Source organism: Cetorhinus maximus, chromosome 13 (genome assembly GCF_964194155.1).
Source record: "Cetorhinus maximus chromosome 13, sCetMax3.hap1.1, whole genome shotgun sequence".
Taxonomy (NCBI): Eukaryota; Metazoa; Chordata; class Chondrichthyes; order Lamniformes; family Cetorhinidae; genus Cetorhinus; species Cetorhinus maximus.
Window position 1 is genome coordinate 101,719,297 of NC_135891.1, and position 26,082 is coordinate 101,745,378.

Genomic DNA, 26,082 nt, shown 5'->3' on the forward strand with positions numbered 1-26,082 from the left:
CCGCCCGCCATTAAACACGTTACCGGGGGTGACTGGAAAGTTCCGCCCACTGCCATTCAGATGAGACAACAAACAGATGTTCCACCTGCCCTCTCAGGTGGATATACAGCTCCCATTACACTATTTCAAAGAACTGCAAATGTTATTATCCCCAATGCCAATGTTTATCCTTCAATTAACATCACAAAAACAGGTTGCCCAGTTATTATCATGTTGTTGTTTGTGGGAACTTGCTGTTCACAAACTGGCTGCCTTGTTTCCTACATTACAACAGTGGCTACACTGCAAAAGTATTTAATTGGCTACAAAGTGCTTTGGTTGTGAAAGGCATTGTCTAATTGCAAGTCTTTCTTTCTATTGTTGTAATATTAATACCAAAATTCTTTTAAAGCTATGCTGATTTTGAAAGACAATAAAATCTTGGAAAATATAAACATCATTGTTACTATACAGACTTTTCCCAACACTTGCTCTTGTGTTCGCAGTTTGAAGGCAGTTCCCATAAACAGACCAAATATCCTATGAACCAGAATCTAGGTCTTGATTTCCTAAAGTGTGTAGAGGTTGGAATGTCCATGTTTAACAATTAGATATTAGTTATTAGTTGTACATCACTCATTGGAGAATGCATAGAATGTCTATCTCTTTCTCCTATTAATTGGGAACAGGCTAAAATAATGTGGTCAAATTTATTCACAGGTGAAATAACATACAGAAAGAAAAAGACACAACAAGATATCAAAACTAAATTAAAGCATTTAGAATCAGCTAATTTATCCTTTTAACACCGAGTTTATTTTAACAATCTCTGACAAGCAACGGAGACTTAGTTTGTCTCCTTCATAGACTTTCAAGAGGAGATCTTGAACATAGGTGATATAAATTCCAGTTCATCCAGCAGAAGATTTAAAATTAGCTCTTTGGACTTGTGGTTTTTATGCCGTTGGGCTATTTTTACGTTACAACCAGTTTTCTTGAATTAAATAATGAGATGGCTACAGTCAGTACCTGTTGAGGGTTAAGGTGTTAATCCCCCCGACATTGTAAATTTCTTAGTGTATTTCCTTCCAGACTGAATTTTGCACCTTGTAATGGAGTTTTCAAAGGGCTCAGTAAGCAGTGCTGTCTCTGTCTATTCATGTTAAGCTATAGTCTGCAGACTTGTTGCTCAGCCATCCAGGAAATCAAAGGGAACTTTTATCAAAATCTGTTTTGCTGCTGACTACCATTTTAGTGATATAGTGATAATCTGTATTTTAGATGTATATATTTACAACGTATGAAATAACATGTTTCTGTGGCAATCACATTCTCTTTTGATCTGTGCTTTTTCTCTATGACATGATCCTCACTAGAGATTGCAAGGAAGTTAAGCAATTTTTAAAATATCTTTTCAAAGATCTGACATGGAAGAAGACATCTTTAAATCAGTCGAGGAAGATCTCGCAGACGCAATACAAGAAATAGTACAACAAGAGGAGCCGCTGCTACATCAAGGTGTATTAAAGTCAAAATATTGTTTAGTGATACTTTGCAGCAATAGCCTTAAAGGGGTTCTGTTTCTGTGACTGGGAAGTAATTTAGAATCATGACCAGGTATCAGTTTAATTACAGCAGCAATTGGAAGACATGTTATCGACTTAGTTCCACCTGTTTCAGCAATGCCATTTTCTCTCTCACAGCAGACTGTATCTGTGTTACTCTTGATTTAGGCACTGAGAGGTGTGAGGGTGATGGTTGGGAAAAACTTCCCCACCAATGATTCTCTCCCCTCCTTTGCCCCCCACCTCCCACTGTTGACATAGTTCAGATTGAGAACTTGTGTGAGTAGTTATATGTGTGAAGCTATGTTCTTCCATTTGGTGGTGCATTGGTGTGCTTCACCATCACATCCTCTTGTCTCTTATGTTCAAATTCATGCCCTTCCATGTTCTCCTTCAATATTCTCCCATATTTACTCGTCACTCATAGTTACTAATCAAACTCCTATGGCATTGAACACTGAGAGCCAAGGCCAAGCATAGTTTTCAGATGAAGAACGAATGGGGACAGTGGAACTATTAAATTAAGGGCACAAATATAACTCAAATTATTTTATATAACATAAAGGCAAAATACTGCGGATGCTGGAAATCTGAAGCAAAAAACAAAAACAAAAAATGCGGGAAAAACTCAGCAGGTCTGACAGCCACTGTGGAGAGAACGACAGAGTTAACGCTTCAAGTCCGTATGACTCTTCTTCATTTTATATAATGTTTGATTTGACATTATTTAGCGTTAAGTACAAAAATAGACAATTTGGGAGGCTGGGAAATAAAATGGGTTGGAAGAAGGATGTTTCTCTGCTATGAAAGAAAAATACTGCAGATGCTGAAAATCTGGAATAAAAACAGAAAGTGCTGAATAACTCAGCAAGTCTGGCGGCGTCTGTGGAGAGAAAAACAGATTTAACATTTTGAGTTGAATATGACTGTTCTTCAGAACTGAAGATGAGTCACAGTCAATTGGAAATGTTGACTGTGTTTCCCTCTCCACAGATGCTGCCAGACCTGCCGAGTTTCTCCAGTACTTTCTGTTTTTGTTTTTTTATAATACAAGCTGAGAAGCTGGTAGGTACAGAATTGAAGCATTATACTGCCTGGCAAAAGGTTGTAATTACAGTGTAACAACATAAGAACAGATGAACATATGAATTAGGAGCAGGAGTAGGCCACTCGGCCCCTCAATCCTGTTCCACCATTCAATAAGATCATGGCCGATCTGTTTATAGCCTCAACCCCTTATTCCCCCCTACCCCTGATAACCTTTCACCCCCTTGCTTATCAAGAATTTATCTACCTATGCCTTAAAAATATTCAAAAACTCTGCTTCGATCGCCTTTTGAGGAAGAGAGTTCCAAAGACTCTGAGAGAAGAAATTTCTCCTCACCTCTGTCTTAAATGGGTGACCCCTAGTTCTATATTCTCCCACAAGAAGAAATATCCACCTTGTCAAGGATCTTAAATGTTTCAATCAAGTCACCTCTTACTCTTCTAAACTCCAGTGCATATAAGCCTAGCCTGTCCAGCCTTTCCTGATAAGACAAGCCACCCATTCCAGGTATTAGTCTAGTAAACCTTCTCTAAACTGCAAGCTGAACAAGCTAACATGGGTAGATTTTATTATAGATGTAGACTTAGGAATTTATAATGACACAAAAATATGACAACAAAATGTAAGATTTATGGACAGGAAGAATGTGTCAATAGAATGTTTAATACATGATAGATTTTATTTTGCTCCTTTCTTAGATTACACTCTTTCCATTTTTTCGCCACATTGCCAATTATTGATTGTTTATTTATCCTCTTTTTTCACATCAGTTCCTTTTTATGCTCTTCCATTTTCTTTTTCTACATATACTCACAACTGTACCATGGTGCAAATGAATAACTGTAACAATTGCAGTGAGGTGTAAATTCACACAGAGGAAAGGCTCAGCACTGAGCTACCTTGGAATTATGTAACAGTTCATTCTTTCACTGCAGATGTCCCTATTTTGAAGAAAAGTAAAAAGATCAGTGAAAAATCAGATGTAAGTGCTTATTTTTTGTATTTAAGAATATTGTTTGGTATGCTGAACTATAGCAACGAACACATGATCAAAATGGATATAAGGATGCACATTAGATTTCTGTTGGAGTGGGACTTGAAGCCACAACTTTCTGCCTCCAAGTTGAGAGCTTACCACTGAGCCAAAACTAATAGCTCAAGTCAAACTGACACCGCTCATTCCCTCTCCCTCAATATCATGCAAGTGGTAAACTTCTACCACAAAGAGATAATGCCAACTTATACATGGAATAAAATGTTTGTGCTCATAAGAAATTCTTCCATGGGTCTTGTCCGTTGAGGTTTTATGATACAATTATGTACTTTTTTGCAGGACACAGAAAAGGAAAAAGATGAGTTACAAATTGAGGAAATAAAGGCAGAAAAACCTCAAAGTGCAAGTGATCGACAAATGGCAAAGCAGAAATCAAGTACAGAAGCACAAAAGGATAAAAAACTGAGCAGCAAGAAGACTGAGGAAGGTAATGCAAAGAAGGAGTACCGCATGATTTACAATTAAAGACAGAAGTGAAAGATTATTGCATAAAGGAACTGTTGCATGTTAAATTTAATCACAAATTGAACTCCAAGTTGGAAATGACCTGAATTGTGCCAGTTCATATCCATTTGGAACCTGATTTGGTTCAGTATGCTCCCTTTCAATGCAAGTCATCCTTCGATAATCAGGTAGGACAAGACATGGGGTTATGGGGAGGGATGGTGCCATGGTAGGTGATGGGGGAGAAATTCTTTTGTGCAGCAGCCTCTAAGCAGAGTACATCAATTCACCATGACAGGCAGCACCACAGGCCATTATTTGCATGGCCCACGCAGCACTCTTCATTGATATTAATGAAGAATGCCATGCAAGCCACTCAGGTAGCAACATATGGCACTACCACTCGAACAAATTTCTCCCCCAAGGGGCCCTGAACCTTGATAAAATCTCAATACTTTTATTTCTAAGACATGATGGTCTTACTGACTGAGTAGCTAGATTTATATCAAAGATGGCAATAAATAGGTTAAGACAATGACAATCATTATATCATGTAGAACAATAATTAGCCAGAGAGTATATATCTTTTGGATTAAAACATGTATACAAGTATCCTACTTCTGACATTTGAAATTAAGTTTGACAGTAGCTTGCTGCTGACATCTTTGATTTTGTAAATATGTATTATTGTTTGCAAGTCTGAAATTCCTGATACCATCATGTCTTTATACAGTAAACATGTTGCAGAAATGTAAAGCTTTTAATTAAATACTTGTTAAAGGATTTTCAAACATTCAGATGCAAATTATTTCTTGTAGAATTAGTGTAGTGTCTTAATAGTAAGACCTTCAGTATGAAAGCCCTATGAGCTTAATGATGTGAAGCACACTGATAATTGAAGAGCTGCGCTCACAGTGGTTTGGGCTCGAGAAACAAATCTAAAATAATAAAGTGAACAGTGTGCCTTCTAAAATCATAACGTAACTGACAACTTCCAGGCCAGTGATCTCATTTCACAGTTCAGCTGACAGTAACAAATGGCTACGACTTCCCTTTGAAAATCATGACATCATTTCAACTTCTCAATTGGACTCAACCTTGTAATCGCCACCTGATCTGAAGCAAAGGAAGTAGACCTAAGGGTAGAGCTGAACATTATTCCTCTGACAATGCTGCATGTTAGCTGGAAGTGTATTTGCAGTAGATCCCTGTCTAGACCTGGAGTCCCATTCAGCTAGTTTTGCATGGTTATTGCTGGATAGTTGCACATCTACCGATAAATGTGTTGGGAGAATACTGGCAGGCTGTCTAGGTTCAGTGCAGTAGCTGAACCTACCCGGCTGCCTCGATCTTCCATTTCTTCTTCCTCCAAAAAGCACAAGAAGAACTGCCACCATTAATTTCCCAAGTTGATATAGGAAAGAAGCAAGAAAAAAGGCAACTTCAGAAAAACCGCAAAATGCTGCTACAAATCTTGCTGTAGGACACATTAAAACCACTTCCATTAAGAAACACCCATTTTATCTGGGCAGGCAGATCCTTGAGCGCTGCACCAATGTAGACATTGCGAAATTGAATCCATATCTAAACATGCAGAATAAAATACATTGGCCAGAATATTGCCTTGGGCATGTGGGGACGGGCCCCACACGCTGACGTGTAAAATGACACGCCATGACATCAGGCATGTGTCCCGATATCATTGCGCGTCATTTAGATATTTTGTTCAGCAGTGCCCGCCGGACTGTTAATGGCCTATTAAGGCCATTAAAAAACCAATTAAAGTTGCTAACAACACTGCCCGTCCAACCTTAAGGCTGTCGGGCAGGCGAAAAGCCCAAGCGGCCTTCGCGTTTTTCAGGAAACCTCAACCACGGGCGGGATGAAGTTTCCTGAAGGTTTCATAAAATTATTAATTAATTTTTTGCAGAACTCACAAACATGTCGCAGCTCATGTGACACTGTCACAGGATGGGACATGTTTAAATAACTTTTTACTTCCTTTATTAAAAAGTTTCACTCTCAACTCTGTGCCTCAGGGAGATTTCTGCGCTCTTTTGCATGCATGCGCGAAAGAGCACAGGCCCCAACTCTCCCTCCTCCCCCCCGCCCGCACAGGTCGCGCTGAGCGTTTCCAGCTTAATTGGCCCGCCCAGGTAAAATGATGGCGTGCAGCCAATCGCGGGTGGAGATCGGCTCCACACCCGCCCCCCGCCCAGCCCGCCCGACACAGGTAAGTTTCTGGCCATTATATTTTTTTAATAGACAATTATTATGGCATGAAAAATATAGTGATTCATTTTATATGGAGGGCAAATTTTTTGGCACACCACCAGTGTATTTGCGGGCAGGGAAGCCACCATCTTCCCACCCACCCCTGAGCTGTTCCCCATAATATGGTGGACAGGTAAGGCATCAAGCCTGCCCACCCTTAAGCCTGTTGAGGCCCCTAAATGGCCAATTAATGGGCCGTTAAGAGTCTCATTCCACCTCTGCTGCCATGATACAGTGAGAGGGAGAGACAGAAAGAAGGAGGCCAGTCTGCTCCTTCCCACACACATTCTAAAAGGCAGAAAGGAAGGCAGGATAATACCTCTGCGGACTTCACTGTGTCCATTGGGGGGACCCTTCACCCAAGATGGTACCCTCCTTTTGAGCCTTGCCCCTCCCCCCCACCGGCCTCCAGAATCCAACCCCCCACCCCCCCTCCCCACCCCCCTAGGGACCTGATCTCTCCCTGACCAAACAACCCACATATACTTGTAAGTCTGACATTCATGTTCTACCTTCTCAGGACTCCTAGCCCCAGTAGTGGCCACTGCTGAGTTCAGGCACCACTGGGACTACTCAGCTGCCAGCCAATCAGATTGGCCAGTAGCTCTCAAGTGCAGGTCTTCCTTTCCTTGAGGGGCAGAAGTTCCAGTCTCAGCTCATTAAGGCCATCCCCAGCGTATTATCACTGCAGGACAGCCTCCTTTAAAGTCAGTCGGCTCAAGGTCAACTTTTCTACCGGGGAGGCAAGCAATATTCCACCCCCCATAAAACTCATCCCATGAAGTTGATTCTAGCTTCTCTGTCTAGCCTCTAAATCTGGGCATTAAATTGCAACCATCAATATTGGCAGCCTATTTAACATGCAGTTAAATAATTTGTCAGCATTTTGCAATAAATAGGGTCTGTATGTTATGTGATTTCTGAACACTGGGCATCAGTTTTTAATGTTCTTTACAATAAATTGGCATAACCTTAATTATGGTAATCCATTTCTTGGTAAGTTGAATTTTAACATAATGAACCATAAACTGATAAGTGTTTCCCATAAACAGTACAAAGCACGGTCTGAAAATTAAATAGGGCCACAAAATGAATTGAGTGGGAATCGTGAGGGACAAATTGTGTCCCCACTTTTCTAACCCAATGTGAAATGGGTGTAACTGATGGGAAAGTCTACCTGGGAAAGTTAAAATACACTTTTGGAGCACTGAATTTGTTATAATTTTCTGTGGATATGAGCAACTGTCCTCCATATATTTTATACAAACTATTTGTTGAAAGCAGATTGCTTTAGTTTTTTTTAATTCTAAGGAATAATTTTCTCTCTACCACCGTTATCTCTTGTGCAAGAAAGCAAAAAGAAAGCACGGTGACCAACATTATTTGGGGGAAAGAAAACAAATTTTTCTGTCTTTCCTTTGTCAGTGAAGTTGCAAAAACCGGTTGTTGAAAAAATTCAAGCAAAGCAGATTGCTGATGAGGACCCTTGGGCACAAATCACCTTAAATCGATGCATTATAGTTGCTGCAGCGATCGTGGTTTTCAGCATGGGTGTTCAGCTGATTGTGGGTAAGTACTATCACTGGATGATCATTTTTGAATTTTGAAGCCTCTGAGTGGATATAGCAGTTCAACCTCTTCCTACTAACATAGGGTTACACGGACATAGATGGTGTGGTGTGGAAACTCTTTCGAGTTATCAACAGTCACAGATTGCAACTCTTTCGAGTACAATCACAGTTCTTAGTTTCCGGGAGTGGGACATGAACCCACAACCCTCTGATTCAAAGGCGAGGGTGCTATGAACTGAGCCACAAGAGGTACCTCAAGTTGTTAGTTGTATGTTAATTGTATGTGATTGTATGCAGGTGGTGGGAATTAATTAACACTTCACTTGTGCTCCTATAAATTTGAATTGTGCTGTTGGGTTAGAAGGTGCATGTTTGTAATGTGTATCTCTGTAAATAAATACTTATGAAAGTGTGTAAAGATTGGCTCCAACTCTCTCCTTCACCACCTAGTTTTCTAGAGTGGAACACAAGTAACACTGGGGAAGTAATTCCTAATAGGTTATAATAACAATCTGTATTAATACTTAGATAAAGAGACAGAGTAATATATCCAAGTTTGCTGACAACACAAAGCTAGGTGGGAATGTAAGCTGTGAGGAGGATACAAGGAGACTGCAAAGAGATGGAGGCCAATTAAGCAAGTTGGCAACAAGGTATCAAATGGAATATAATATGGAGAAGAATTAGGTTATTCACTTTGGTAATAATAGAAAAGTAGAATATTTGTTAAAAGACTTATAAAAGAAACTTTTAGATGTTGAAGTTCAGATAGCATTGGGTGTATTTGTACAAGGAACACAGAAGGTTAACATGAAGGTTAGTACAACAGGCAATTATGTAGGCAAATGAAATGTTGGCCTTTATTGCAAGGGGACCGGAGTACAAGAACAAGGAAGCCTTACTACAATTGTATAAGGCTTTAGTGAGGCCACACCTGGTTTCTAAATCTGTGTGTAGTTTTGGTCCCCATATCTAAGGAAGGATATACTTGCCTTGAAGGTAGTACAGTGAAGGTTCACTAGATTTGTTCTTGGAATAAGAAGCTGAGCAAATTGGGCCCATACTGTCTGGGTTTTAGCAGAATGAGAGGTAATCTCATTGAAACATACAAGATTCTTAAGAGAACAAAAACAGAATTACCTGGAAAAACTCAGCAGGTCTGGCAGCATCGGTGGAGAAGAAATCAGTTAACTTTCTTCTTCTTCTCCACCGATGCTGCCAGACCTGCTGAGTTTTTCCAGGTAATTCTGTTTTTGTTTTGGATTTCCAGCATCCGCAGTAGCTTTTAGCTTTTTGTTTTTATAAGATTCTTAAGAGGCCTGACAAGCTAGACACTAATAGGTTGTTACCCATGGCTGGGGAATTTAGAACAAGGGATACAACCTCAGGATATGGGGGCCAATCGTTTAAGGCTGAGATGAGGAGAAATTTCTTCACTCACAGGGTTGTGAATCTTTAGAAATCTTTACCCGAGACGACAGCAGATGCTCCATCATTGAATATATTCAAGGTAGGGATAGATAGAATTTTGAACCCTGAGGGAATCAAGGGATATGGGGGTAGGCAAAAAAGTGGAGCTGAGACAGAAGATAGCCATGATCAAATTGAATGGCGGAGTTGGTTCAGGGGCCCTATGTTCTCCTCTTGCTCCTACTTCTTATGTTCTTAGCAGCAGGACGATATATAACAGGTTCAGGGTTGTGAAAGGCAGATTTAGGATAGTAATGTATTTTACACAGAGGGTGGGCAACAGTTGGAACAAGTTGTAGGATTGATCCTTAAGACCAGGACATTGATCTGTTTGAGATACAGAGGATCCCTGTAATAGGAGCCAATAAGGTTGCTATTCCGAAATAAAAAATTGGGCTGAGAGACTCCCTTCGTCAAAACTTATATGAATAGATGAACAATGATGGACTGGAAAAGATCCCATGGTTCATCAAGACTGCTCCACACTATTGTGGTACCTTGTGTATGATAATATATAAACTCACCACCCCACTCAAAACCAGTGTCATCTCTTGGGAATAGGGTTGTCAACTCAGAGTGACGTTATTCTGGGAGATTTTTTTTCCCTGAACATGATGATAACATCGATTGATCTACACATGTCATTTCTAAACCTGTGCACAATAAAACCGTTACTTTTTATTTTAGTGTGAGGCTCTGAGTCAATTCTCTTGGCGGAAAGATTTCTGAGTCTGGCTTTTAAGCCTTTTTAATCAATACAACGTTTCTAGCCCAGCAACAAAACTGGAAGCTGGAAGCCACATTTCCTCTTAGCTCTCAGCCTGTTGGGACTCCCTTTTCAGTCGGGGTCTGGGGAGCTGCCATGGCTTTCTAGGCTGGGCTGGACTGAGGGGTATGACCTTTCCAGGCAGGCAAGGGGCAGTTGAAAGTTCAGACAGTTGCCCTTAATCGCTTGCTCCTTTACCTTCTGGGTGGGCCGGCTCCTTTGTTCTCTAGCTTCTCTCTCAGTCTCGACTGGAGACTCGCTCGCTCTCAGGCTCAATCCTGACTGCCGGCAGGAAAAGAACAGGCGGGGGCAGCAAGCAGTGATATTTGTAAGCACAGTACGCCTGCCAGGCCACGGCGCAAACGTTCTGTCATCACACTTTGCAAAAGTGGGAGTGCTGCCTGCAAATCATCCGTCACCATTCAGCTAAACGGGCTCTGTGACTGCCTAGAGTCGTTTAAAGGAATTCTATCATTTTAAAATCTTCCAGACTGCTTTTAAAGCTGCCACCAGAGGGAGAATCCAGTAGTCTCCAGGCTATTCCGGAAGGGTTGGTAACCCTACCTGGGGAGAGGTGAAAAACCAGCTAAAAATCCAGATCAATTTAGCGGAACAAAATCTGTGAAATTCCTTTCCAACCCACCTAGGCGATCGAAACTAGTCTAGGAGATCATTCTGGCCCAGAATTCCTTGAAGCATTGCTGTTTTGTAAGTGGGAATGTCCACATGAACCAGAAACAGGTCCACCTCTCACTTGAAGGAATTCAGCTAGAGCGGTGATGTAACATCATCATGAAAATACATATGAAAAAAGAATGTTTAAAGAGAAAATAATGGATAAAATGGTGGAAATGACTATTCTGTAGATTGAACATTGCACTTAGACCTCAATATGAGGTACAGATTGCCTATAACATAGTTATCTCACACAGACTATTTTAACAGGTGTCTTTGAAGTAGACGACGCTTTGGTGTATTCTGACAGTGATCTTCTTGATGATGAAGATTTGAAATTGGTAAGAAGGTTCCATTAAAATGTTACTATATACTTTTTTTAAATAGCCTTGAAAGGTTCCCTGACACTCTACATTTTCCTAAAAGGCAGAAGCTCATGTTTTGATTGCTTTGAGCTCATTAAGAGATACGCCAACCAGACAATCCAATATTTTTTACTGATTGATATGTTATAGTTGACTGTATTTTTAATAGAAAATTGACTGTCGGACTCTTTTTAACTGACATTGATTATAGTTACGCTGTCAATGTTTTTAACTCTAGACATGAAATTGTAGCCATCAATAATGTCAGCCCATTTACATGTGATTAAAAGATTGTAGGTAACCTTCAGAATATTGATCCACTATGGAATTTTTTGATATATGTTAATGAAGCCAGAAAATGTAATCATTAACTCTTCTACTAACAGAAGATATGTTAGTTCACATTTTAATTAGTTTTTCTGAATTTATTGACAAATTCCATAATTTTGGTGATAAAGCAGCCAAAAAACCTTCCCCTACCATCACATAATCCAGTCAATTAACAGAACAATCAACTTTGTCACTACCGATGATTTCTTGAATAGGATCTGTGTGTGTTGATTTATGAACATTGGACTTCAAAGCACTTAATGTTCTTTGCAATAAATTGTCATAACTTGAAAGATGTTAGTCCATTTCTTAATAAGTTGAACTGGGGTCAGGAAGGGAAATCTATACTAGGTTATTTAAAGCAGTTGGCTAGGTATGAAATTAGGATAAATAGGGAACAAGAAGAGCTAAGTAAGAAGAGGAGAGTCTCAGCCTAAGGGGAAAAGCACACACTAGCTGCAAAGGACAAAGATTGAGATTGTTAAATAAAAATTAAGGTATGAGTGGGCAAACCAGGTAATAGAATATTAAACAAAATTGGAATCGGTAGATGTTCAATTTTGTAGATGGCCCAAGAGCAGATCCAGTGCTGTTTCACCTAGTAAGACTAAAGGTTAAAGGAAATGAGATTGATGGGTAGAAAAGATTGAACAGATAGAGGAATAATTCTGTGAGGAACAAAAATGGGCCAATTTATTGTCCAGTTGTCTGGCAGGAACATTGCAGAAAAGGGGTGGAGATGGGAGTGGGAGTTAAGATGCTGTTTTATATGTCAAAGCCATACTGCAACTATCCAAGATGCAAGGGCAGGAGGAAACTAAGAAAATCCTGCTGTAGAAACTCATCATCAAAAGCTTCTTAAGTCCCTACTGGTCTTCTCAGTGGTCATCCTTGTATATGTGCATGTGTCTCATTATGGTCCTCTGCTGCTATTCGGGTCACTCCTAGCAAGAGAACAGAAGGAAGGCTTTGTCATCCAGTTGCCATCTAAAGAGATCAGGGTGAGATGCTTTTCAAAGTATTAATGCATCATCACACCTTCCAATGTATCTGGCATTGAAGTAGGATCTTGTAACATTACCGGACTCAATCCATACATTCAGGAGTGGAAACCTTATCTGCTGAGGAAGTCAAAATGAAGAATAATCTGTAGGTGAAAAGAAGTGGAGGATGGGGGTAATTGGACAATGGCACACAGACAGAATACAGTCTCCATTTCAGAGTCACAGGGAGGAATTTTACAGCCCTGCTGCAGTAGGGGCAGGGTTGTAAAATGCAACAAGCCATTCAAAGCTTCATTGACTTTGGCGGGACCATAAAATCCCCTTGGCATAAAATTCCACCCATATATTCTGTTAGAAAATGCTGGAAATAGCCAAAGAAGTTTTGCGGCATCTGTAGAGAGAGAAACATGTCGGATCAGACCTGCTGGATATTTCCCAGCATTTTCAGCTTTTATTTTAGATTTCCAGCATCTGTGGTATATCCCTTCCTTATTTTTATGTATAAGTTTTATTTTATAGTAGTATTTAGTTAAGTTGCAATGCTTACCACAATTTGAGAAGTAGAGTTCAAAGAAGTTTCTCTATAATACAAGCTGGGAAACACAAAACAGAAGTGCAACAGTGACACCAGTGGCAGAGGCTGTAATTACAGTGTGACAGGCTTACATAGGTACTTAACATTTAAAAGGTGAAGATAGTGATTAATAATGGAAAAGTTTGTGTCAAGAATGTGACAAAAGGTGACTACAGGAAGTGACATTTTGTAGACAAACATATCACATAATGTCTTGAGATCAACATGTTCGTAACAAATAAACCTTCTAAGATCTACTCTCTGACCTTATTTCATTTCAGTGTACTTTTCATCTTAATTATATCTGCATTGAATTTCACTTTTCATAGTTCTGCCTACCTGTAAATATCACAGAGGAGATTCTGTCATTCCGTAACTACTGTATTAGTTTCTAGGTTCTTCACTCCCAGCTCTCTCTCAGTTTAGTACCATTGTCAAAGTTAACCAACTTGCATTGCATTTCTGGCTCCAGGTCATTTATGTAGATCGAAATGTTAGGGGCTCCAATGCTGACCTTGGCACACTCCATTCAGTACATTTCCACAAACCGTTCACTTTCCAAACAAGAGCCTAGGATTCCTACTGCCTTAAGCTTGTGGAGTAGCCATTCATTTGGAACTAATGCTTTCTAGAAGTCTAAGCATACAATATTATCAGGATTCCAGTGTCCACTTAGGATGTTAGTTCCTGAAAAAATATCAAACAGTTTAGTCAGGAGGATCTGGCCCTTTTGAAGTTCTATACAGAATATAATGAAGAATTTGATGAACTGACATTTTCTTTCAATAAAACATGCTGTTCTGGAAATAAATATGATCCTACAGGACCAGATGCCTTTATACCTAAAGGACTAGCATACAAGAGCGTAGAAATCATGCTGCAGCTATACAAATCCCTAGTTAGGCCACACCTGGATCACTGTGTTCAATTCTGGGCACTGCACATAAGGAAGGATATATTGGCCTAGGAGAGAGTGCAACGTAGATTTACCAGAATGATACCCGAATTCCAAGGGTTCGATTACAAGGAGAGATTACGCAAACTAGGGTTGCATTCCTGGAATTCAGAAGGTTAAGGGGTGATTTGATTGAGGTTTTCAAGATATTAAGGGGAATTAATAGGGTAGATAGAGAGAAACGATTTCCTCTGGCTGAGAAATACAGGGCTAGAGAACATGTCATAAAAATAAAAGCCAGGCCTCCCAGCTGTGAAATTAAGAAACAGTTCTACACGCAAAGGGTGATGGAAGTTTGGAACAATCTGGGTCAAAATCCTGGAACTCCCTCCCTAAAAACACTGTGGGTGTACCTACACCATAGGGACTGCAGCAGTTCAAGAAGGCAGCTCACCACCACCTTCTCAAGGGCAATTAGGGATGGGCAATAAATGCTGGCCCAGCCAGTGAAGCCCACATCCCATAAATAATTTTTTTTAAAAATCAGTTGACGCTGGATGAATTGTTCATTTTAAATCTTAGATTGATACATTTTAATGAACCAAACGTATTAAGAGATATGGGGTCAAGGTGGGTAACGACTTAGATTACAGATCAGCCATGATTTCATGGAATGCTGAAACATACTCAAGGGGCCAAATGGCCTCCTCCTGTTCCTAGTTTCCTTTTAGCATAAACTGAGTGATAAATGTTTAGTGAGGATCTGAACCAAAGTGAAACTGTGGACTTATTACTGGTTTTACAACCATGCTCCTCCAATTAATGCTTTTCCTCTTTGGCCTACCCTGTAAATTAAAGAAAAAAGACTTGCATTTTATAGCATCTTTCATGACCTCAGGAAGCCAGAATTGCTTTACAGCCGATGAAGTAATTTTGAAGTGTAATCACTGTTGTAATGTAGGAAACACAGCAGCCAATTTGTGCACAGGAAGCTCCCACAAATAGCAAAATGAAATAACTAGATAGCCTGTTTAGTGTTGTTGCTTGATGGACAAATATTAGCCAGACCACTGGATGGTAAGCACAATTTCTTTCAGAGCAAATAACGTAAATTTTTTATTCACCAGGCAGAAAGGACTATTCTAGAGGATCAGGCATTGATTACAGAAACTGAGAAAACCATCAGTGAATTTGAGAAAAAGCTTCCTCCTCACACTCCTGTCAAAACAGATTTGAAAAAGACGTGTACCACACAGAAGGGCAAGCCTGGAGGCTGCAAGGCTGAGACAGCTGACAAAAAGCAGATCTCTGCATATATTAAGGAGATCAAAAGCATTAAAAGTGGTTATAAGCCAAGAGATAAAGACTCGGAGCCCAGGTCCAACAAGGACAGGAAAGATCACAAGCCCGAATTTGAAAAGAAAGATGATAAGTACTTCAAAAAGGAGCACAAGGAGGAAAAACACAGGGGCCACAAAGGCTACCAAGAGCAGCACATCAGAGAAGGTGATGACAAGAAGCTTTCCAAGGGCAAAGAAGAGGGATGTGATAAGGGGAGTAAATCCAATCAGCTCAGTTTTCTAAGAAGACAGGAGAAAAATGCTAAACAAGGAACATACAACAAACACCAAGGCCATTACAAAGACTTTGAGAAGCACAAGTATTTCATTAAGCAGGATGACAACAAAAACCATGATTTTAAAGTGCATAAAGAATATAGTAAGTACAGAGTGTTCAAACGCAGTAAACATTATGGAGGTGAAAAGATTTTTAAGAAAGGTGGCGTGGGAAAACAATTTGGTAAAAAGAAATTCAAAGAAGGTAGAAAACACGACTAGTTGGCTTCATGTTCCAAGTTACATGCATTCACAACTAGCTGCAGTGACTAGAAAATATTTGCACCTTACATGAAAAGTCTAAACAGAAATGTTAGTTTATATCAGTGAAGTGCAATGTTTCTAAATAAAAGTACAGTTATTATTGCACCAAATAAAAATCTCCTTTGCATCAAATAGGGTTATTTACTTGTATGTGAGGCTAACATTTTTTAATAAAACTGCTGCCTGAGAGCCACTCTAATTATTTGAAGTAAATACAATTGAATAATGAGGCAATAGTTTGTGACTTCATAATCTCCACACTGGAGTAAGGAACCTTGGAGATGGAATAATTTATTCAGTTTGAGATCCCAATTTGTTGAAACACAATATGTTTTGTGTTCTGATATTCTGTCGGTGGACTAGACAATAGTAAACATTCTAGCTAAAAGTGTCTTTATTCCTTTTCCCAATGAGTAAGTCTCTAATAGAATATCCTTACAGGGTAACCCGGTAGTTCCAGCACTATAGCACCGTACATCCAACCAAAGGTTTAGAATTAGAATCCTATCCCCGACCTTCATATTTTTTTGCAGCAGTAAATATATATTGTATGTTTCTACATCATGCATGTTTTACATCACAGGGATGAGTAGGGATAATAAATGTGAGGGTTTCTTTGTATAATATTGGTACATTAGAGTCTGCTGAAGCTGAATCCATTGTTTTCGTGTTTTTATGTTCTCTCCTTATGGATTACATAGTTTCACCTCTATTCTCTTCGTCTTCTTTGGTGTACACTTTTCTGCAAACGTGTTGAGACTGATATTTGTGTCATCAGACTGTTACCCATAGGGAATACCAGTAATCAATTGCTCCTAAATGTTGTAATGCTTTCAAAGTAGATTAATGTATGTAAAAAATGCTTTCTCTTATAAGCACCTTAAAACCCTTATAAAGAAAATCTAGATATCAGCGATCTGAAACCTGTCTGAGAATGTTGATGGATACTCGAGTGTTGCCTGTTAACTGGATCCACGATGGTTGGTGCAGTTAAAACTAAGACACAGCTGCTTTCCTTGCCGGAGAGAGTTTAGTGAGTTAGTTCACAGTCAACACCCCAAACGCCCACCCACCCCCCGGTACTATGGTCCTATATCAGTGTCACCTCATCGTCACCTGAATCTGAATTGATCTGAACTGTTGAATTCTAAAGTATCCAAATCCAAGTGGGTGGTTAACTACATTTGGATCAATTCCCAAATGGACCAACCATCAGTGCAGAATTTTAACAATGGAAAGGGATGAGTCAGATACTGATGTGAATATATACCGATGTTTTTGTCAAGCTTATTGTTAGGTTTTCTGTCCATATATTTATGTGAAATATCCCCCTTGCTGCATATTACTATTAAGACTGTCACAAGCATATATTTTCACAGTGTAAAGCCAAGGCACCAGGAGCATCACACCATGGCAACCTGAGTCATGCCCTAGATTCCTATTATAAACTTCTATTATTACCTGACTTAAAGCCATTGTGCTGACTTAAAATTAAGTTGCTGCATTTTATTGAAAAGCTGGAAGATATTTTCAATAGCATTGTTGCACAGCATCATGGAACTGATAAGACAATGATTTCATCATATGCAAAGTGGCAGATATTAAAATAGTAATTCTGAGAGTTTAAAATGTTTTACTATGCAAAGTTTATGTTAACTTGAAGAGAAATATTTGCTTATTAATTATTTATCACAGTCAATATAGGATTAATTATGTTCATCTGACTCCAAGTGACTCCAAAGACCATTCCCAAACATATATAAGTAAAATTTTATTGTTAACTATTGCATCATAATGTAAAATACAAAACAAAGATACAATAACAGAGAACTTGGTGACTTTCCAGATTAATTGGAAAATAGCAGTCATTACACGTTTTTCCATGGAATACTTAAAAAAAAACTTGTTCTCACTTTAAACCATTATCTTGAGTGATATGTTGACCTGGTTCCATTACTGGACCTGAAATGATTATGAGGAGGTTTGAAAAAGCGACGTGAACTTACCCACTTTCCCTCTTAATAGAAAGCACTCAGTTTCTGCTTGCCATCTCCCCTTCAATGCACTGACAAGTTCAGGAAATTGCTACATAATTTTCTACCATAATTCCTTTTTATGCAAACCTTTTTCACGTTCAACAGCAAAGTATAGGGTCAAAAGCATATTCATGCATGAGAGATTATTAAAATAAGAGTACATGGTTGTATATTGGAAAATAAAGTCAGTTAAAATGAATGCTTAATTCAAAGAAAACCCTTTAAGACTATCACAGAGCTTACATATCAACCAATACATTTCATAGAGATTACACAATATACAGGTAAATAACTTGTTAAACTTTGTGGTCAGTTACAGCATCATTAATTAGAGAGCAGTATTTTATGTTGCTTCTTCATGGAATGTATGCAAGACCATGTCCACTCTAGCTTAATATGCACTAAAGCAAAGAACTGAGCTGTCAGTTCAAGTGTATAGAAATTTCCTGTCTTTCGCTTTGAGTTACAATCCATCACAGGTACAAGCAAAGTTCTCACACTTTTGAAGGTTTCCACAAAGCAGTTATCATATAGGGTTAGATTTTCACAGAGTCAGGAAGACTCCATGGACCTTTAAAAATGGCAGGCAGGCAGGACCCGAATGCCAAAGTCCAGCCCCCACTTTCCGACAGATCCAATTTTTTCCATTAGGGGAAAGGAGGGCAAGGAATTATTCACACAGGCAGGAAACCCGGACTCAGCAGAGCCATTTCAACTCAGTGCGGCTAAGAGATTAACTAATTGAGGACATTTAAAAGCTTTGAATGGATTTTATGAATGGGAGTTTTTTTTCACTATCAAGTGTGTAGGAGTGAGAGCTGTATTAGATTTCTAGAAGTTTATTTTTTCTCATCTCCATGTGGCCCCTGAGGTCTGCCCAGAGTGGCTATTGGATGAGTGGCTATGGACATGGCATGAACGATATGAAGGGTCATGGGTGGGGACATGAGTTGGCATTGAGTTGGCATGGAGGGTTTGGGAGGGCCATGCGGGGTGGGGTGAGGGGTGAAGGCTAGAGGACCTAACTTCTAAAACAACTGAGACAACGTCCCAGAGAAGTGAGGTGGGTCTTCTAACCAGCCTGCCTCATCACTCCCACTCCCCCGTGGCTGTGTGCACTCTTTTCTTGAGGGCCTAATTCCATCCTGCATCTACCCGCTATCCGCCTTGGTAGCCAAAGTCTGGCCCATTATATTAGAGGTGGGTATTCTAGTAAGAAGTATTGTGTGTAACATAAGCATACTTAAATATGCATACACATAGATCTCCATAACATTTCACGGAATGGAGAATTTCAAGCTGCTACTGGTAATTTACTTTTCCATCATTCAGCAAACAGGAATGGAGAGATTGATTCCCATTGGTTTAGAGGAACTGTTGAGAGATTCAGATTAGAATTCAGTTAACTTTATTGTGAATATCCGATTTCATTTACACTGCTTTTTTGCAGAAAGCAAATTGTGGTGGCCCATCTTTTAAGCACAATATAGGTATAAATAAAGTCAAATGAGATACAGCTATCCTAATTTCAAAATCAGTGTCAACAATTTGAATCAATCGGGATGTGTGAAATGTTTGGATTTTCCATTTCTAACCCATTTAAAAACTGATTAGCAAATCATGATCCAAACTGGACTGATATAAACATCACCTGGGTTCCAGAATTAATATATGAAGTATAGAAAATACTTAACTTGGTTAAGAGAATGTGTAACCCATAGGTGTTTATTCACAAGTCGGTCTTTTCAGTCAATATTTTGATTATGAAATGTGCCAAGATGCCCGGGTCATCTACACTTACATTCTTCTGCCACCATGTTCTTGTACACAGTAATCATGCTGCTATCACCATTGACAACAGCCAGGAGCAGCTCAGAATACTCCACTGGGACGCAACATGGCTCTCGTTTTGTGGGAAGTCCCTGCTCCTGCATTTTAATAAGTAAGACAACATGATTAGACACATTTCCCATTAAGGGAATTCTACAGGATCCAACACAATTGTGTATATTGTACAATTTTGGAACCAAAATCCAGTCATATGACAAACGATCAAAGTCAATGCTGAGCTCCTCAAGTTTGCAGATTGACCGGTTGGTTGCACTCCTGTTTTGCCTAAAAAGCTTTTGCCTCTTATCCCAAAATGTCTTCACCGTTTGTAATGTCTTCAGTAACAAAAATGTGTAATATGTCCTTCGTGTGTGGTTTTTTTTCTTTAGGCTGTCCTGTGGTGAGACACTGACCTGGGGGAATTGAGGCAGTGGTATGGGATAATTACACTCATTCAGTAGGTGAATGAGCTTTTTCAAAACCTTCTCATTCTGAAAAATAGGAATTTCCAATACCCTTCTGATAGTGTTTTGAAGCTTAGTAATAAGAAGTTGCTGCATCTTTTTCTCAGTTTCCCCAACATTTTCATTTTCTGTCATTTGCTTCAAAAAGTTCTCAGCATTCTCCGGCAGTAAAAATATCAAGGGCTCATCTGACTGCACCAACAGCTCTAAGACATAGGCGTTTGAAATATTCAGTGATTGGTGGGGAAGATTCTCAATGGTTTGCTTGTCGAGGTGAAGCACAGGCCTGGAATTTTGGTCAGCGGAGTAATCTAATACCAAGTTCAAAAATCTACTGAGACGTCGTAGGAACTCACGCGGAGACCCATGTGTTGAGGACGGCGTATTAAAGGAAGAGTCCAACGTTTCCAAATAATCGCTCTCTGTTCTTTTAACTGCCTTGGCAGCTTCTCTAAAAGTAGAATTGACTGGATTAGGCTGTGTGCAAAATCACATTTATATACATACCAGTGGGTCTCTTTTGCATTGCTCAGAAACAAAGGTTAGGAGAAGCATTTAGTCCAAAAACTGTTTCTGACTGAATTTCAGAGTGAAGAACATTCTGTCTCCCTCTAACTTTCTGTTTGTCTCTCTTTTTTCTCCAAATGATTGTCACACTCTCCAATTTCAGTTTGTCTCTTGACTCTTCCTCACGCTGTTAAAAATGAATCCTTTTAAAGTAAATTATTTTAACACAACATTGCTGTTATCCCATTAGAGTTGCGACAGCCACCATTGTGACTTTGCTACGTAGGTTTCCTTTCAGCTACTAGGTACACCTATCCAAATGTTACTTTATTGGGTCTAATTGCTGCATATATTCCCTATAATCAGAAGGGGTTAATTGATAAATTGGATCAGCAACCGTTTACTGCAGGTAAATATTAGCTCACAGGCACTCTACAAAATTACACAATTTATGCTTAGTGTTGGGACTGGGCTCAGGCCTGGAGCAGGGGCCACTGATCACAATTTCACTCTTCCTCTCACTATACTGCCACTCAAGCTTGTTACTATGTGTAGGATATCAGACCTTTGATGTAATATGCTACCATTACATGATGGTAAAATGGAAAAGGACAGTGAGTGAGGTAACCCATTCTGATGAAAGGTCATTGACCTGAAACCCAAAACCGCCGAGCATTCCTGGGCTGGGCGGGAAAATTTGGAGAGCTGTTCAAAGTCAACAGCTCTCCAAAATTTCATGTCCAGCCCACGACAATGCCTACCAGTGTAAGGAAAATCCCACCTATTAAGTCTTATATTCCACCCCCCCAAAGATGCTGCCTGACCTGCTCAGTGTTTCCAGCATTTTAATATTTTTATCTCAGATAACTCTGGAATAACATTGTTTTTAGGAATGTAGAAACTGATTGGCTATATAGGTCTTTCTAGGTGGAGAAAATAGGACCAATGTCATAATATTCTTGGGTTTGATGTATTTCATTTTTACTTTCACAAAGTGTCACTTGTTGAAAATTATCTTTAAAAAAGAAATGGCTGTCAGTAACAAAGTGGGATTGACTGTGGCCATTAAAGAACGTGGACTAAATTGCATTTTTCTGCCATTCTTCCTCTATACTATTTACTTATTGATTAAAGGGTCACAAAGGTCTTAGCAATGATGCTCAACAACGATGTGTTCCAAATCTGATCAAGTATCTGCATCATGCAACAAAACTAGATTGGTCCCTGGGATGAGGGGGTTGTCCTATGATGAAAGGCTAAGTTAATTGGGTTTTTATTCTCTGGAGTTTAGAAGAATGAGAGGCAAACTAATTGAAATCTACAAAATTCTGAGGGTGCTTGACAGGGTAGACGCTGAGAGATTGTTTCCGCCGGTTGGAGGGTCTAATACACGGGGGCACAGTCTCAGGATAAAGAGCCAGTCATTTAGGACTAAGATGAGGAGGTATTACTTCACTCAAAGGGTTGTGAATCTTTGGAATTGTCTACCTCTGCGGATGCTCCATCTTTGAATATTTTTAAGGCTGGGATAGAGATTTTTGGACTCAGGGAATTCAGGGATGTGGAAAGCGAACAGGAAAATGGAGTTGAAGGCCAAGATCAACAATGATTGTATTGAATGGTGGAGCAAACTCGATGGGCCATATGGTCTACTCCTGCTCCTATTTATGTTCTTGTCTCCTTGTGACAGACCACATCAAGACTTGCCTAAAAAAATACTTGCACTTATAATAGCACCTTATTGCGTTTTGGAGATTTGTTTTGACGTACAGCTTGATATGCAGCAGCTATTATATGCAACACAAGAGCTTATGAACAGAAATTGGATGAATGGCCAGTTGATCTGTTTTGACGATTTTGATTATGAGATGGTTGGCAGCTTTAGAACTCCCTGGTCATTTCCAATTGGTGCTATGAGATCTTTCATGTGCTTATAAAGTCTTGGCTTAATATATCGTGCAAAGGCTAGCACCTCTGGCAATATTTCACAGAAGTATAAAGTTAGATATGCTCAAAGCCAGGAATAGAGTTTGAACTCACAACATGACTCTGAGACAAGAATGCCAGTAACTTGAACCTGTCTGACTTTAAATAAATTTGTGTAGAGAAAAAATGATACAATTACATTTCAATAGTTTGAATGGTCTATTGCACTAAACTCTCTCTGTATGAGCTTCCCCAATGCAGATCAGTCTAGATTGGGTAGATAAAAGCAAAATACTGCGGATGCTGGAAATCTGAAACAAAAACAGAAAATGCTGGAAAATCTCAACAAATCTAACAGCATCTATGGAGAGAAAAAAAACAGAGTTAACGTCTCGAGTCCGTCTTCTTCAGAGCTAAAGAGAAGTAAAATGTAATGAAATTTATACTGTTTAAGTGGGGTGAAGCAGGTGAAGCTGGATGGAACGTCAGTGATAGGTGGAGGCAAAGGAGAGATTGCCAGAGACATCAAGGACAAAAGGACTTAATGATAGTGGTACTGGCTAAAGGAGGTACTGATGGTGGCATTAAGGTCAGAAAGCAGCATATAGTAATAGCAGGACAAGGGTAAGCACTCTGGAAAGAACAACATGAACTAGTGACAGACGGCCCTAGTGGGGTGGGGGGGGAGGGGACGGTGGTAGGAAAAAAGATTGAAAATAAGTTAAAAGGTGGGGATAAAACAATGAATAAAAATGAAAATAAATAAAAAATATGGATAAAAATTAAGAATTTAAAAATGAAAAAATAAAAATCTAAAAATGAAGATGAATATTGAAAAAAGAGGATTAAAAAAGGGTGAGGATGGAGGAGAGAGTTCACGGTCTGAAGTTGTTGAATTCAATATTCAGTCCGGAAGGCTGTAAAGTGCCTAGTCGGAAGATGAGGTGCTGTTCCTCCAGTTTGTGTTGAGCTTCACTGGAACATTGCAGCAGGCCAAGGACGGACATGTGGGCATGAGAGCAGGGTGGAGTGTTGAAATGGCAAGCGACAGGGAGGTCTGGGTCATGCTTGCGGACAGACCGAAGGTGTTCCGCAAAGCGGTCACCCAGTCTGCGTTTGGTCTCTCCAATGTGATTGGGAGCAGCGAATGCAGTAGACTAAATTGAAGGAGGTGCAAGTGAAGCGCTGCTTTGCCTGAAAGGAGTGTTTGAGCCCTTGGACAGTGAGGAGGGAGGAGGTAAAGAGGCAGGTGTTGCACCTTCCTGTGATTGCATGGGAATGTGCTGTGGGAGGGGGATGAGGTGTTGGGGGTGATGGAGGAGTGGACCAGGGTGTCCTGGAGGAGGCAAGTCCTAAACCTACCTCAGCCAGAATGGAGATTGAACCCCAATGGCACCAATCTGGTCCACATTGGCTGTTCAGCCAACTAAGCCAACCAGCCCCAAAAGGAGTCCAAGTTGCTGTGGCAAATGCACTTTTACATGCATGTTGTAGTCCAGAGCTATGGATAGTGATGGTAGTGGCACCAATGTTTTTTCCATGACATGGCTGACCAGGAATCTCTCTTGCTCTTACCGCCTGCCATTGGCGTATGTTGGAAGGATTTACTGGTTGATACTCAACCTGGTTGGCTGCGTTATGAGTGCACCTTCCTTGGCCACCAAGTCCTGAAATGGGACTTGAACCCAGAGCTTCTGGCTCAGAGGCAGGGCTACTACCTGCTCAGCCATAAGACCTCCCTCTTTCCAGTAGGCATTGTATTTGAAAACAAGGATTATCATTTGAAAAGTATAGTTGTCTCAAAATTATTACTTGCCAATGAATATGTCTAACATAGCCATCAATACAACTTAATTAGGCTATCACCCATCTTACTGCCTCACTGTCCTGAGTTCTCCAGCGATACTTACTCATACATGGGTGGTGGAGGCAGTGAGTCCTGTGGGGTGCTACAGGATGGCTGCATCAGTTTGTTCTTCAACTCCTTGATGAAAAAGAACAAGGCTGGTGTCATCCTTGTGAAGCGTTTTTCATCAAAGCCAAACAGGAACTGCTGGAGCTCTTCCTTCTCCATTGGGACATCTGTTTAAATCATTAAATGTGAGCAAATCAATTTGAATATCAGCATGAATCATTATTAAGCAACATATTTCTTAATGAGCAAGGCATTGTGTAAAACACCCTAAACCAAACCTTTGACTACCCGTATGGGAAAAAACACAGAGTGAAAAGCAGTTTCAGAGTCACAAGGTGGAACCTATCTGGTCCTGTGGGGCGGGCTCCTGAACGGGACCAGGAGGAATTTCACAAAAGTTGGTGTCAGGCTAGCAGGCCAATGTGTTCCTGCTTCCGGGCAATCTTTCCAAGTTCGGGCCATCACCTGCAGAGGCTAAAGGCTGCCAGCAGCAGATAGCTAATCCGCCAAATTAAGTGTCTATTTGTGGGCTGATTGGGGAGCCCCTCCTCACCCCCCAAGAGAACCAAGCCTAGCAGCTGCCTAGAGGTGATCTGTCAATGGCTAACTTGAGGTCCTGCTGGACCTACACTAATCCCACCCTCCACCCCACCCGCCTGACCGGCATGACAGCCATCAGCAGGACACAGCTGTCATCGGCCAGCCTGGATGACCTCGCAGCTGTGGCCACTGCTAATTTTATTAAATTCCCATTTCTTCAGAGAGCACTTAAAGGTGGAGGCACCCTCATGTTCTGCCTCCAACACTGGCAACGGCCACCTCTGCTACTGGGGCTGCCGTCCTTCTAAGGTTGCAGGCTCTCTTTTGGGCCTGCAGCCTTAGGGACTCACCCACCATCCTAAATTGGATGGCGGCCCTTAAGGCAGCCTCTTAATTAGCCAACCCCAGGCAGATCCCCCAGGCGGGCGGCCTGACAGGCAGCAGAGTTCAGGACCCGGACGTGATCCGGACTCAGGCCCATAAGAAGATCCTGCCTATAGAGCCATTATGACGTGGGCTTTTTGGCCCATCGTGTCAATGCCGGCTCACTGTAGAGCAATCCAGTCAGTCCCATTTCCCATCTCCTTGGCCCTGCAAGCTTATTTCCCTCAAGTGATCATATAATTTATTTTTGAAATCATTGACTGCCTTCGCTTCCACCACCTTCATAGGCAGCTGTTTTCTGACTTGTGTAAACTCTATGGTTGCCCTAATGCAATTTTTACAAAGTTCCTCATGCCCACTTATGTGATTGGGAACAATACAGCTACAATGTATTTTCTACATGGAGAGAACTTGATGAACTGGCATGAAAATGCAAGCAAAATCTACAGTTCAAACTTCACAGAATTTTGAAACTCATATTATAGCTTATTGTGCTGCTCATACAGACCAGCAAGATGCAAGGTTTGATCCCAAAGTCAGTATTGCACCAAGAGGCTTGGTTATTGTAGCAGTTGGGGTTCTACAA

At 40.3% G+C, this 26,082-nt stretch overlaps 2 protein-coding genes across 4 annotated transcripts in view; one reads left to right on the plus strand and one right to left on the minus strand.

The window, feature by feature from the left end:
• The window catches only part of LOC144688890 (uncharacterized), a 62,271-nt gene extending 45,665 nt beyond the window's left edge, over positions 1–16,606 (plus strand). For 2 of the 3 annotated variants that reach the window (XM_078555907.1, XM_078555908.1), the window contains exons 2-7: positions 1,400–1,497; positions 3,528–3,574; positions 3,926–4,073; positions 7,790–7,933; positions 11,117–11,187; positions 15,142–16,606. In XM_078555907.1, coding sequence (XP_078412033.1) covers positions 1,407–1,497; positions 3,528–3,574; positions 3,926–4,073; positions 7,790–7,933; positions 11,117–11,187; positions 15,142–15,852 — 1,212 coding nt within the window. In that variant the 5' untranslated portion in view covers positions 1,400–1,406 and the 3' untranslated portion in view covers positions 15,853–16,606. The remainder of the gene's footprint in view (positions 1–1,399; positions 1,498–3,527; positions 3,575–3,925; positions 4,074–7,789; positions 7,934–11,116; positions 11,188–15,141) is intronic. The other variant, XM_078555909.1, reaches the window with a different exon arrangement.
• A 3,111-nt stretch (positions 16,607–19,717) lies between these two features.
• amh (anti-Mullerian hormone) lies at positions 19,718–24,731 on the minus strand. Its single transcript, XM_078554749.1, has 2 exons — positions 24,568–24,731; positions 19,718–20,675 (listed from the first exon to the last, which is right to left on the minus strand). Exons 1-2 carry the CDS (start codon positions 24,729–24,731, stop codon positions 19,718–19,720), a joined length of 1,122 nt encoding a protein of 373 aa, XP_078410875.1.
• Positions 24,732–26,082: the final 1,351 nt, after the last annotated feature.

What these genes read in the sequence shown, in the direction of transcription:
- amh (XM_078554749.1), bottom strand. Translation starts at nt 24,731, where the DNA reads ATGGAGAAGGAAGAGCTCCAGCAGTTCCTGTTTGGCTTTGATGAAAAA. An exon ending in CCTCCACCACCCATGTATGA is followed by an intron (nt 20,676 to 24,567) that starts GTAAGTATCGCT and finishes TTCTACTTTTAG; the next exon opens with AGAAGCTGCCAAGGCAGTTA.